The 15,314-nt window shown below is 32.3% G+C and overlaps 1 protein-coding gene across 1 annotated transcript in view; it reads right to left on the bottom strand.

Annotated features, from left to right (window-relative positions):
• LOC134697158 (lysosome membrane protein 2-like) overlaps positions 1 to 10,162 on the bottom strand; it is a 29,557-nt gene extending 19,395 nt beyond the window's left edge. Inside the window, exon 1 of the mRNA XM_063559232.1 lies at positions 9,970 to 10,162. Coding sequence (XP_063415302.1) covers positions 9,970 to 10,098 — 129 coding nt within the window. The 5' untranslated portion in view covers positions 10,099 to 10,162. The remainder of the gene's footprint in view (positions 1 to 9,969) is intronic.
• Positions 10,163 to 15,314: the final 5,152 nt, after the last annotated feature.

Below are 15,314 nucleotides of genomic sequence, written 5' to 3'. Positions count from 1 at the left end.
AATTAATTTGGAATGATTAAAAATTAAATTCAATAATAATCAGTAAAAGTTTTAATAAAGTCAAAGGAGAAAACAAAATAAATCTGCCACGGTATTTTCTATCCAATAGACAGGGAACATTAGCTGCAAATTGGTCATTCTTCTTCTTCTTCTTCCATATAAGAGTTGGGTTCCTTTAATGAAACGTTTAAACTCTGTGGGACTACGCATGGTGACATCACATATCTAGTCCCCTAAGGCTATATACAGTATTTACAATAAAATCAGGTTGTTACGGTTAAAATTATGTACAATCGTCCAGTCTGGTATTTATGTGTTGTCTATAGCCCTGAGCGAAAATCTTCAACTGACTCCGCTTCAGCAACCCTGGCAGGTAATGTATTCCATTCCATGATTGTTCTTGGAAAGAAGGAGTTCCTGTAGACATCACTGGTGACCCTCTGTTGGTAAAACTTGTGTCCTCCACGAGTTCTACTGTCGCCACCTTTGAGGTAAGTACTCTTGTTGATGTCTATCAGCTCATTCTGGATACGATAGAGCATGCATAGCCTGTTGTCACGGCGTCTTGTCTGTAATGTGTCCCATTTAAGATCTTCTAACATTGTAGTGACGCACCCTGGTGTGCGTGATGTGTAGTCATTATAGACAAATCTAGCAGCTCTCCTCTGTATAAGTTCTAGTGTGTTGATGCTTGCTTGGTTGGTTGGGTCCCATATAGTAGAAGCATACTCTATGACTGGTCGCACGAGTGTTGTATAGCCAGCAGCCTTTACTTTCCTGGTACATTCTTTAAGGTTTCGTTTGACAAACCCAAGTGTTCGGTTACCCTTTACTGTAACACTCTGGATATGTTTGTTCCATGAGAGGTTGTTTGATATTGAAACTCCCAAGTACTTGGCACTATCTACTGGTTCGAGTATGTGTCCATGTAGAGTGTATGGGTATTGTATAGGTTCTTTGTTCTTTGGTGGTATGCGGATAATATTGCATTTTGTTGGATTGAATCTCATCATCCATGTTTTTTCCCAATTTTCTAATGCTTCAAGGTCTTTCTGAAGTTGTTCTGTATCTTTGGTGTTACTAATTTCCCTATATAGTAGACTGTCATCAGCAAAGAGGCGGACATCTGATTGAGTATATCCGGGCATGTCATTGATGTATGTTAGAAACAATAAAGGACCTAGTACTGTGCCCTGTGGCACACCTGACAGAACATCGTCTTGTTGAGATCTAGCACCTTCCAATACTACCTGTTGTTTCCTGTTTGATAGGAATGAACTGATCCAGGAGTTTGTCCGGCCCCTTACTCCATAAAATTTGAGTTTGTACAGCAGTCTTGAATGAGGAACCTTGTCAAATGCCTTTTCAAAATCCAGGAGTATGATGTCAATCTGGGTTCCATTTGAAAGGTATTTGGCTATACGATCGATGGTGATGATGAGCTGACTTTCACATGATCTGCGTTTCCTGAAACCATGTTGGTTGTCACAGAGTATATTTTGTTGATCAAAATGTTTCATTATGCTGCTGTGAACTATATGCTCTAACAGCTTACAAGTGATGGAGGTAAGGGAGACTGGACGATAGTTGGCCGCTAGGTGAGTATCCCCTTTCTTGTATAGTGGCACTATGTTGGCATCTCTCCAATCTTGTGGAACTTCTCCTGTATCAAGTGAAAACTGAAAGATTCTTGTCAGAATTGGTGATAATTCTGCAGCAGTTATTTGCAGTATTTTGGTTGGTATTTCATCTGGTCCTGCTGCTTTGTTGGTGTTAAGGTTTTTTAACAGTTTGAATACCCCATTTTCAGTTACTGTGATGTCATTCATTGTATTGATGTTACTAGGACCTTTATCGGGAATAGTGCTGCCATCTTCTTTTGTGAAAACCGAGCAAAACTGTTCATTTAAGATATTGGCTTTACTCTGGCTGTCGCTTTTAAGGAATCCTTCCTTGTTTTTGAGTGGTGCAACTCCAACCGAGTCCTGTCCTTTGCTCTTCAAGAATGACCAAAATCTTTTCGGTTTCTCAGTGTAACTGAGACTAATGATGTCATTCATACATTCTTTGTATGCTTTTCTTATTTCCATTTGTGTTTGTTGTTGGAGGTATTTATATCTATCTCTGTCTCTCTTTTTCTTTGTTTTCCTTGATTTCTTGTGGGCCTTGTTTTTCCTTCTTATTAGGCGCTTGATGGTGGTATTGATCCAAGGATGGGTAAATTTTGTAGTTGTCATCTTTGTTGGTACTTTCTGATCAATAATTTTCATGATGTTTTCTTTGAAATATTTCCACATGTTTTCAATATTAGTGAAGGTCGTCTGGTTAAAGGTTTCAGCAAATAACCTCACCTCATTTTGTATTTCATCTATGTTGGTTCTTTTCCATAGTTGTATTTTACGTTTAACCGGTTTAGGTTTTTGTGCTTTAATTGAGGTATCAAGAAGGACAATGTCGTGGTCGCTGTTACCAATAGCTGGAATTGGTTTACATCTCTGCTTAAAACTTGGATGGCTAGTCAAAATTAAATCTAGAGTTTTTTTCTTTTCTTGTAGGGAAGTCCACTATTTGTTCAAGATTAATGTCTGCTACTATGTCCAAGAAGGTTTGGTTCACTTTGGATGGATATTGCGTACCATTTATGGCTAACTGTTCCCAATTGATGTCTGGAATGTTAAAGTCACCACCAATAATAAGGATGTTCTTTTTGGTGCTATTTTTAAGGCGGTTGAATTCATCTTGTGTATATTCTAGGTACTCGTTGTCTGTTCTATTTGGAGGTCTATAGTATGATGCCAATGTGATTTTCTTTGAGTTCGTTGTTATTACTCCACTGATCATTTCAATATTTTTACTTTTATATACATTATGTAATTGTAGATGTATTTTGGCTGCTATGAGAACACCCCCATGTCGATCAGTTGGTCTATCTCTGCGTTGGATATTATAATCAAGGTCATTTGATAGTATTTCGCTTGATTGTACTTTCAAATTATTTACATTTTACAGACTTGAGAGGTATTGAGTGAAAGTAAATTACATACATCATTAAACACCATTTAAATAACAGTCAGAGCTCAGACATAAACAAGTCTGAATCTGCTTTTGACTCATAGAGGTCTAAATTTGTAAGTTTTAGGATTTGTCTCCCTTGAATCAAGGAATTCTATATTTAAAAGGAATGGAAACGCGGCCGACTTCAAAGAAAATATTATGATGCATCTCTTGCTTTGACCGGGTGTTAATTACACCCCATCGCTCTAACTGGCTCATTACTTATCTGGTAAAAGTTATCGAATCATTTAATCTGACACTAGTTATCTAACTTGACAATGATATTTTTTTCTTCTTAGGCATGTTTCTGTAATAAAAAAATAATGACTAAAACATCATTATATGGGGCATTCTGTTTCAATTTGCTTGGCGTAAAATAAATCATATCATTGTTTTTTTAGAAGATTATTCGAAATACACATTCTATTGTAGAGTAACGGTACTTACATTGTGTAGTACGAACGTGGTAAAGTAGCTAAGTGATCAATCATGAAACGAAAAAAAAATTAATCCAAGAAAAAAAAATAACAATACAACCACATACAAAGTTAGTAATAAAAAAACTTATTATTCAATTTTTTTTTATCGTGATATTTCATGAAGGAATGTCACAATCAGATGATATCGGACATTATACGAGTGTTAAAAAGTTTTCATGCAAAATAAAGGACATTTTAAAAATGTAACTAAATGACTGTTAAAGAAAGAAGTTAATAAATTATTATGAAGGAAGGAAAATGTAAACAACTGCAGTATATTATCTAGATAAAAGAACTCAGATTACAGGTGTTATAATAAACAACGGCATGCAGGATGTTCCAATTTGCAGGTATAATATATCATGTATCAATGATAAGCTAATTTTTCTCTGGTCTTACATACTTTTAAGATGTTAAAAATTAATAATGTCGAGCTCACCTGTTAATTAATGCTAAATTATGCAGAGATGCAACAAATTTTCTAATTAGAAACAGTCAAAAATTTCCCACATTCCCATTTTATTTATTTTAACACCAAAGGAATACTTTTGCGGCCTATAGACTACTGCTCTGGGAGAAAAAAGGAAGGAACAGTTTTGCTGTTTCGTATGGTAATTTGCGGCACCGCTTTACAATGTATAATGGCAAACTGCATTCTAAACAACGATTTAGTATCTAAAGCAGCATTTGACCAAAAAAAATGCATATCATCGTACATGGTATATAAAAAGGCACAATAAATCCCAATCGTGTGTCTTCTATATATTTCTTGTCTGTTATTTCAAACAAAATGGTGTCAATGTGAACTATAAACATGGGATTTTGAAAAATCATAGCTAATTCGTTTTTATCACCATTTTCATAAAACCAACACTATGCGATAGAAAAAAGACTAAGCTTTTAAATTATATGTCAATGTCACATCTATTTCAAGTAGTTATTTAACTTATACCAAAATACAAAGTGTCGATGTATTTGTTGACGCACAACTTCAAATTTTCAACATGTTTCGAAATAAAATCATATATATTGTACCAATTACATTTAGCATTCGTAATTTAGACCAAACTGTAGAAAAATATTCCTTCTTTAAAATGATATCTCATTTTCTCACTTTTTTCTTTCTACTTTCCAATGTAATAAAGAAATCGTAGTGCACTCCCAGATTGATAGACATATTTTGACAGAATATTAAAACTCAAAACTGAAATTTCGAAAAATCGTAGAAAATTCTTAAAAGTTACAAGAAACTTCAACCAGATGCTCCGCAGGGCGTAGCTTTATACGACCACAGAGGTTGAACCCTGAACGGTTGGGGCAAGTATGGACACAACATTCAAGCTGGATTCCGCTCTAAATTTGGATTGTGATTAAATAGTTGACACAGCATAGGTTACTGACACAGAATGAATGTATTCAAATGAACTTAAAATTTTTGTTTTCTCTTAGAGCAATTCACTATGCTGTTGAATATTAATCCTCTCAAAAAAATGTTTGAAGAAATTTTCTTTTTATTTATGAAATTTCAAATGAGAAAAATTGAACCCAATTTTTTAATCACATCCCCCTTTCCCTTATTCCAAAACTAATTTCAATTAAAATATTCTAATGGAGTTTGCAACAATTACTACTCATTTAAATACATCATAAAATATTAAGATGTAAAAAAACTGCTTGTTATCACTGAATGGTAAAGATTATTTAAATTTATCAGTTGGTAGTAAAAAGTGAATATACATTGTATATTGTATATAACAAAGATTTAAGTTGATTCTGGACAAAGAAAGATAACTCCAATTAAAAAAAATTCTTGCAGATATTTCTTGCTTACTATACTGGACAAAGAAAGATAACTCTTAATTAAAAAAAAATTTGCTATTTCACAATATTGTGAAATTAGATATTTCTTGCCACTGCACAATACTGTGAAAAGACTTGCTATTGCACAATACTTAATATAATAATTTTAGATCCTGATTTGGACCAACTTGATAACTGGGCCCATAATCAAAAATCTAAGTACATGTTTAGATTCATCATATCAAAGAGGCCCAAGAATTTAATTTTTGTTAAAATCAAACTTAGTTTAATTTTGGACCCTTTGCACTTTAATTTAGACCAATCTTAAAACTGGACCAAAAATTAAGAATCTACATACAGTTAGATTTGGCATATCAAAGAACCCCAGTTATTCAATTTTTGATGAAATCAAACAATGTTTAATTTTGGACCTGGATTTGGGCCAATAATCAAAAATCTAAGTACATTTTTAGATTCAGCATATCAAAGAACCCCAAGGTTTCAATTTTTGTTAAAATCAAACTAAGTTTAATTTTGGACCCTTTGGACCTTAATGTAGACCAATTTGAAAACGGGACCAAAAATTAAGAATCTACATACACAGTTAGATTCGGCATATTAAAGAACCCCAATTATTCAATTTTGATGAAATCAAACAAAGTTTAATTTTGGACCCTTTGGGCCCCTTTTTCCTTAACTGTTGGGACCAGAACTCCCAAAATCAATACCAACCTTCCTTTTATAGTCATAAACCTTGTGTTTAAATTTCATAGATTTCTATTTACTTATACTAACGCTATGGTGCGAAAACCAAGAAAAATGCTTATTTGGGTCCCTTTTTGGCCCCTAATTCCTAAACTGTTGGGACCGAAACTCCCAAAATCAATACCAACCTTCCTTTTGTGGTCATAAACATTGTGTTTAAATTTCATTGATTTCTATTTACTTTAACTAAAGTTATTGTGCGAAAACCAAGAATAATGCTTATTTGGGCCCTTTTTTGGCCCCTAATTCCTAAACTGTTCAAACCAAAACTCCCAAAATCAATCCCAACCTTTCTTTTGTGGTCATAAACCTTGTGTCAAAATTTCATTGATTTCTATTAACTTAAACTAAAGTTATTGGTGCGAAAACCAAGAAAATGCTTATTTGGGCCCTTTTTGGCCCCTAATTCCTAAAATATTGGGACCAAAACTCCTAAAATCAATACCAGTCTTCCTTTTATGGTCATAAACCTTGTGTTAAAATTTCATAGATTTCTATTCACTTTTACTAAAGTTAGAGTGCGAAAACTAAAAGTATTCGGACGACGACGACGACGACGACGCCAACGTGATAGCAATATACGACGAAAATTTTTTCAAAATTTGCGGTCGTATAAAAAGAATCTAAGCGATAGAATAAGGTTTCAGCTTCATAATGATATCAACTGTTTTGTTTTGCACTTCGCAGTTTTCAAGTTTTTAGAAAAAAATCAAAACACAGTATTTTTTGTTTTGTAATCCGGATGAAACTCCCTTAATTTTCAAGACGGAGGTCTATTCTAATGAGAATTTACTCAATACAATATTACAAACGTATGTTTGATGAGGCATTAAAATGACACCTAAGGCCTTACTTTTTGCTAGGAATAAAAGTTTATTCTTGATTTCGGGTTACTCTCTCATTTATATCGTCTCAAGCAAGATGACCCCGTGAATTAAAAGACCGATTATATGACAGGAAATGGAACTCCGTCATGATTTTTTATATTATTCATCATACTTCCGCCTGAGCCAGACATGGTTTATAGCTCTGCGGGTGCGCTGTTGGTATCCCGATTGATCTCGAGTCGCGTTTCCATTCCTTTTAAATATACAATTCCTTGCTTGAATGTAAGACAAAATACGACTTGAATAAGTAAAATATTGTAAAACAAGAAATAATTGACCAGAATCAAAAAGTTGCAAATATCGACTCCTACAAGTCGATTAGTGATCAAAATTGGTTAACTTCAAGACCCACGCATATTTATAAGGAGGTCATGCATCTAAATCAAATAATGACCACATTGAAAGCCAATGCTTTGTCTTCTAAAGAAAAATATGAATGAAAGTCTAAAAAATCGGAGATAATGTTAATTAACCTTACAATGCATACACCTGGAATCACACTTAATGAGGAAAAACATCTGTGTTTAGTAAGGATGTTCAATTAGATAATTAAATATAGATAGCTCAAGTCCTTGTGAACTCTCATACAGGTTTTTGCTGTCATAGGTGGTGTAGTTTGGCCACAAAGTAACCTTAAGTTTTTTCACCAACATAAATAGACCCAAACAAGTCTGTCATTTTTTGACTCAAATAAGTCTAAAATTGAAACTACATTTTTATAATAAATACATGTTTCGACTTATTTAAGTCAAAAACAAAAATCGACTTGTTTATGTCTGAGCTCTGACTGAATAAGTTGGTACGAGTTAGCAGTGGTACGAGTTTGCATTGGTACGAGTTTTTGTAAAGTGGTACGAGTTGACGTTGATACAAGTTTACAATGGTACGGGATAACTATAATTCGTATAGACAATAGTGGCAAAATTAAGATAATTACTGATTACATAGACAATAGACAATATTTTATTCGCACAAACACATTTACATTAAATGGTTATGGCATACAAAATTAAGACAATAAACTTACAATAGTTAAATTGATTACAATTATATTAGAGTGACAGTGGTATTCACAGCAAAGAAGAAAAAAGGCTATAAATATCAACAGTTAACACATTATTAATGTTCATGAACAATTGAAAAAAGAACACAAACAAAAATTAGGTTGGCATTGCATATTAAAAGAAATACAAGTTATACAGATGTTCTTAATAAAAGACAATCATTAATATACTTTATGGTGATTTTTATAATGACCGGTAGACTGCTATTTAAAAGTACAGTCAAATGCTTAAGTGTTATAGTGGACTGCAATTTAATAAAATTGAAATTAAGATTTTTATTAATATTTTGTATATAGGTATCCCTTAATGATGTATAGCATGGACAGATTGAGAAGAAATGGTATTCATCCTCAATTTCTTGTCTGTTACAGGATAAGCAAATGCGTTTACTTCTTTCAATGTTGGTATAACGCCCTCTTTCAATTGCTAGGGAATGTGCACTTAGTTTAAATTTACTGAAAACTGATCGGTCAGTTTTGAATTTACATATATCAATATATGGGGGCCTTTTTCTAATTCTTTTAGTATGACAAAAGAAATTTAATTTTTCACATTTATTGATAGAACAATTTATAATTTGATAAGCCTGGTCATAGATTCTTTGTTGGATACTATTTATGTGATATTTTAAATTAAAAGTATCAAAAGTGAGATGACCAAAACCTAATTTATTTAACCAGTCTTTTACAATGTTAACCCATTTACTTGTTTTCTCTACATTATTATATATTTTATGGACTAAAGTGTTAGGCGAGTTTACAATATGGTTTAGAAATTTTATAGCTGAAAGCTGAATTTTAAAGTACAAAGGGATTCTGTTTGTCTCAGTTAAACAGGCTACATTTGTTGTTTTGCACTGTACACCTAAAATTTCTTTAATAAATTTAATATGTAAATGTTCAAATGGATCTGAATCTTTGAACACTTGGCTTACACCCCAAACTTCACTCCCATAAAGAGTTATTGGAACAACTAAAGTATCAAATAATTTTTCAAGCATACTGCAGGAATTATCTAAAGAGACTGTTTTTTTAATTTTAAACCAAGCCTTTCTCCCTTTTTCCATAAGATTTTTTTTTGAATGACTTAAACTTCCTGAACAATTTATAGTTATTCCCAGGTAACAAATAGATTTAACAGTCTCAAGATGTTCTTTTTCTACTTTAAAATAATTACAGTGAGATTTTCCATTAGAATTGAATATTATAATTTTTGATTTTTGTTTGTTAACATCAAGTTTCCATAGGGAACAAAATTTAGTTAACTCATTTAGTGCATTTTGTAGCCCTTCTTGGGTTTCAGATAATAAAATAATGTCATCTGCATATAATAATGATGTTAATTTAACATCTCCTATAATAATTGGTTGAGTGTTTGCATGATCAAGGTCATTTACAAGGCCATTTATATAAATATTAAACAAAGTGGGGCTAAGTACATCCCCTTGTTTTACTCCATAATTTGATATAAATTCATGGCTCATACCATTTTGAAATTTAATTCTGCATTTGTTGTCATTATACATTGATTGGATGACATTAAAAAGCTTGCCTGGAAGTCTGTTTTGGAGTAGAATGTAGAATAAACCCTCCCTCCAGACAGTATCAAAGGCTTTTCGCAGATCTATAAATGCTGCAAAAATTTTCTTTTTTTTAGTTTTATATTTGTCTACAATAGACTTTAATGAGAAGATATGATCTGCTGTTCTAGCTTTTTCTTTGAAGCCAATCTGATTTTCACTTATTACATATGTGGATATATATTTTTGGGCTGCTTATTCCGTTTATATGATTTATAAATTTGACTATAGTTCAATACTGTGTGTGTTCCTCTAATCTATATGATAACTTTCGGCTAATTTGACAGTTGGGTTGCTGTCTCATTCTCCTATAATTTCCTCATCGCCCAATTTTTTCATACCTCTTTGATTTCTTTTTTAATATAATTGTGAAAAACAGGAATTAGCACTCCTCCTAGTATAATAAAGACTGCACCAAATACTGCAAAAATTATGCTACACTTGATAGACTTTGAGCTGCACATCTTCATGTCTTGTAAACAATAACATGTGATAGCACTTCTACTGGTTCTCTAATCAATGGCATTTCTATCGTTGTACATTTAGGTACCAGATCATTTACTGACTAAAGAGTTGATGTTATGTCTAAGAAAACAACCTATGGTTTTTAAACCGAATAATTCGCTATATTTTACTCACTTCGATCACAACACTACTGTTAACTGAGGACACTGACCGTAAGGTGTGCAATAGACATTGGAGTTTTATTGCTTCAATACATTAAAACTTTGATTAAAAATTCCTAAAAAAAAAAAAAAAATGGGGGCTAGGATGAAAAGTTGTCCTGCTTTTTATTTAGATGTAATCTCGGTCCTGCCTTTTGATTTTTTTTCACACTCTTCGGTCCTTACTTTTTCTAGGTTATCCTGACTTTTTTTTAAAACAAATTGCTATCTTGCCTTTTTTCCAAGTTGCTCATCCTTGATTTTTTTACTTTATTTTTTTTTAAAAACTCCTGTCCTGCCTATTATTTTTTTTTCAACTTCATCCTAGCCACCCCTTAATAAACAGCTGCGCCATGAGCGCATGATACGCCCGACGTCTTGTGTGGAAGTTTTATGCAATAATCATAAAAAAGTAAATATCACTAAAATAAAATTTTGAATCAAAATCAAAAAGTATACAGATCTTTAGATTAATATAACAAAGAAGTGTGTAACGTTTTAAGCAAAAAATAATAATTATAAATTGTTTTTGAGATACGGTACAACATGTAAAAAAAACCCTCCCCCTTTTTTTACAAAATACTCAATAATTCAAAAATGAAATTTTGAATCATCACCAAAAAGTATACAGATCTTTAGATTAATATAACAAAGACATGTGTAAAGTTTTAAGCAATAATCATAAATCGTTTTTGAGATATGGTGCGACATGTAAAAAAAACCTCCCCCTTTTTTACAAAATACTCAATAACTCAAAAATAAAATTTTGAATCATCACCAAAAAGTATACAGATATTAAAATTAATATAACTAAGAAGTGTTTAGAGTTTTAAGCCATAATCAAGAACCGTTTTTGAGATACGGTGCGACATGTGAAAAAAAAACCACCCCTGTTTTAGTTACAAAGTGCCGTAACTCAAAAAGTTTAAATCTTATTTTCACCAAAAAGATAATTTGACCATCATAAGAAACAACTATGTTAAGTTTCATAAAATTTGGATAAGTCGTTCTCAAGTTACGGTGCGACATGTTTACGCCGGACAGACAGACAGACGGACGGACGGACGGACGGACACCGGACATTTGTATACCATAATACGCTCCGTCAAAATTTTGACGGGCGTGTAAAAATCGAATGGTAGCTACCTCATCAGATGGCAAAATCAAAAGCGCAACCCATATCAAACGAATGGATAAAAACTGTCATAATCCTGACTTGGTACAGGCATTTTCTTATCAGTGTAGAAAACTGTGGATTGAACCTGGCTGTTTTTTTAGCAAGCTAACCCTCCAGTCACTTGTATGACAGTCGCATCAAATTCCATTATATTGATAATAATGTGAGAACAAAACAAACAGACATAAAAAGTAAAAATATCAAAAATACAGCAGTAAACATTGTGCTGCAGTCTAAATCACTATAAAAATAAACAAATATGTAACAAGATCGAGCATATAAGAAAAATTAAAGACAAGAATACACAAATTTACCATAGTACAATAACACAATGACGGAATGTATAAGTATAGAGCCACGTCATATGTATATAACAAAGAAACAGAAAAAGGCATCTATAAACAAGATCAGACAAAGCTCATAGCAAATATGAAAGACAAGCAACACGCAAGTTTTAAAATAGTATAATGAAGGTAAAATGAGGTAAAATATTTAAAGAAATAAATTTTAATATTTCATATAAAACTAAGTGAATCTTCTATGTAATTGTAGAAAATAACTAATTCTTGTATAAAGCTTTTTGTATAAAAAGATATAATTAGAAAGTCTATAATGTTATGTAACTTTTAAATTTATAAGAATTAGATGTGAAATTCTTCTCATTTCACACTTAGCGACATAAATAAGGTTTGACAGCTTAAACTCTTAGAAGTATTTCCTTTAGCAAATATATCTAATTCTTTTCTATTGTTCACTTAGAATTCTATCTAACCAAATAATCGGATTCCCGTAATGGTCGTAAAAACAAAGTATTAAGTTATTAAAAATAGTAACCCCAAATTATGCAAAAATGAGAATAGGGTTAAAGAGATCTAACCAATAAAAACGGTCCTTATAAAAATAAGTATTCTAAAAGTCATTTTGATTGGTGAATAAAACAAGTCCAACCAGCACGTGTTCTAAGGGTTTAAAATAGGAAACCCTAAGGAATGAAACATTAATTTACTCGTATGGTTGGACTCCAAATAAACATATATTGACATCTTTGTTTTATTCATCAGGTTCGTAAACTTATAATTTTTGTTTAATGAAAAGTTAAATAATAGAAGTCTTTCTTGATTAAAGTTCCACAACTATTATGATACATTATTTTAATTAATTGATAAAGTATTTTGATAATTGTTATTTCAATTTTATTTAAGAATCAAACTCTTTTATTACATATTTATGTATTAGATGAATTTACTCGTATGGTTGGACTCCAAATAAACATATTTTGACATCTTTGTTTTATTCACCAGAAGACTCGAAAGAACGCAAACGATAGTCCCCCAATTATCGTAGATAAAGTAAAGAACTCAGACATGTAAAACAGAAGACCAACAACACAATTAACCCTTCAACGGGAAAGGGGAGGCGACTGCCTTAGTCAGCGCTTTCCCCCTCTTTCCCGCATAACAGAAATGGTGGAGGCAAGTGGAAAGATCCACGGTACCCGTAAAGCGAGTAGTTTCCCAAAGACTAAAGTTCTTAAAATTCGAAAACAAAAAGGATTACGTCATATATTCTATAGGAGTAAGGAGAACAAAGAACGCAGAAAGAAGTACGGATAAAGGACAATTGATAAAGGAAAACCGAGAAAGGAAACAGGAAAATAAAGATGGAGTATTGAGAACGGAGAAAGGAGAATCGAGAATCGAAAAATATGGAGAAAGGAGACAGGAGAATGGGAAAGGAGCATGCAGAACGGAGAAAGGAGTGCGGAGAAAGGAAAGGGAAGCACGCAGAATGGAGAACGGAGAATGTGTAACATTACAGAGCTTAATTTGAACATCGATTCTGAACAGTGGGATTTAAAATGAACTATATTGTTTCACACAGTGTAGATACTATTCTGTACGCTATCCGGAAGTCGCGATTTTCGAAGCGAGGATTTCAAACTGGCTAACAGAACGGTTTTGTTTTGGGTGCTTTTTCTCATCATTTGTTTACTCCTATATCTATAAAGTGCTTTGCACATCTTAAATGTATGTACAACATCATAAATATCAGTAACTGTAACAAAAACATGCAGTAGAATATAAAATATACGCGTGCATCACACCAACTTCATAGAAAAAAGTGAAATCGATTGACAATTTTGCTCTCGTAGTACAAAGCAAATAATCTTTTATTGCAAATATTTGCATCAGTTTACAGTAAAATATATACTGTTTCAATATTCCTACCGTATTTAAGTAGAATGTTCGTATTTCAAATAAAAAATATGTTTTCATTGAGGATCCCAAAATAAATTACTGTACGATCAGTCTAAAACTGACTGTATTCTAGTAGCGATTTCAGATTTTTTGTCTGTATGACCAGTCGTGATTTTGAAGAAAAAAACAACAACAAATGGAAGTTTTTAACGACCTTGACTGAAAAACAACGGCAATTTGAAGGTATATACGTGTCTATGTGATATAATTTATGATCATGTCCATGGAACTATAACGTGTAATTTCTTTCATCAGACAATACAAATATATTTCTGATGATTTTTGTAGACGGCAAAATAATTATATTTTTGTTTCGTCAGTCTTACTTAAAATCAAATGCCTATAAAGCAATACATGATTCGCTTGTGGACTTTGTATTAGTGTGTCGTTGCAGTTATCTGTTTAACTATTACATTTTTAAGACTATTTACACCGTCTACCGTTGACCAATTGGTGATTACATACATCAAGCATGTCTCTTTTAAAATGACAAAAAATAGATAGAGAAAGCTTTGTTTAAAAACTTTAGGTATTGAGGAAAGAATTAACGAAATAATACCCCGCCACTTCTATAGTCCATGTTTTGGAAAAAAATAAACCACCAGAAAAACTAAATTATAGGTACACAGGGGCATCATTTAATAACGAAAATGAGAAAGTTTATACTTTTATTAATACTAGTACTAGTATATGGTAAGTTTTTGAAAGTTGCGTACCACCCAATAAGGTAGTGGAAAAGTCCATATCACGGAACTAAAAAACTGATGATTTTTCGAATAACCAAAATAAGAGGTACACAATTGAATTAAATGATAAGGAATCTGAAAAATATTCATTAATTTATGACAAGTGTCTTAAGGAAGTTGTGGATATAAAATAGGTACGCCCAATATGAGGTTATGACAAAGTCCGTATTTTAGATAGAGAAACATCAAAAATATTTTTACAAAAAATTCGAAATAGAAGGTCCATAGTACATTAATAGATTAAAAATGGAGCGATTTTAGAAAAGTTTAACAATTCGTTTTGGAGGTCACAGTTGGAAATACCTGATGGGTGCCCCCATATAATGCAATGTTCAAGTCCGTATCTTATATAAAGAAATCCCTTAAAATATTTTTAATAAAATAAGAAATATATCCCTTTTTTACAGAGGATGACCTTGAGGTCACTCCGATGTATTGTTATCGCTTAAATTTCCGTCATTCATAAATTCTAGTCAAATTAGTTTTGGGTTTTCAACACCAGTGAAAAAAGTGCATTTTCATACCTGCGATTTCTGTTCTCCGGTTGTACGATGTTTCAACAAAATATGGAATCATTTCAGTTGTTGATTTAGTGGTGAAAATTTGACTGAATTATATCTTAATAAATACGATTTTATATGTTTAATTGGTGTTTCAGAAAGAGGTCAGGTGCTCTTGTTCATTCATAAAATTATCGTTCATTCACAAATTTATCGTAAAATAAAAATCACTACACAGGTTATACGTGTAGTGTAAATGACCACCTGTAATCTAAAAATAGCGGTCTCACTAATAACGTCAAGAAGAACTTTTAGCGACAAGAAGCGTCAAGAACGGACA

Source organism: Mytilus trossulus, chromosome 14 (assembly GCF_036588685.1).
Source record: "Mytilus trossulus isolate FHL-02 chromosome 14, PNRI_Mtr1.1.1.hap1, whole genome shotgun sequence".
In the NCBI taxonomy this organism is placed as follows: domain Eukaryota; kingdom Metazoa; phylum Mollusca; class Bivalvia; order Mytilida; family Mytilidae; genus Mytilus; species Mytilus trossulus.
The sequence above is the reverse complement of the archived record's forward strand: the minus strand, read 5'-3'. Positions and strand labels throughout refer to the sequence as shown.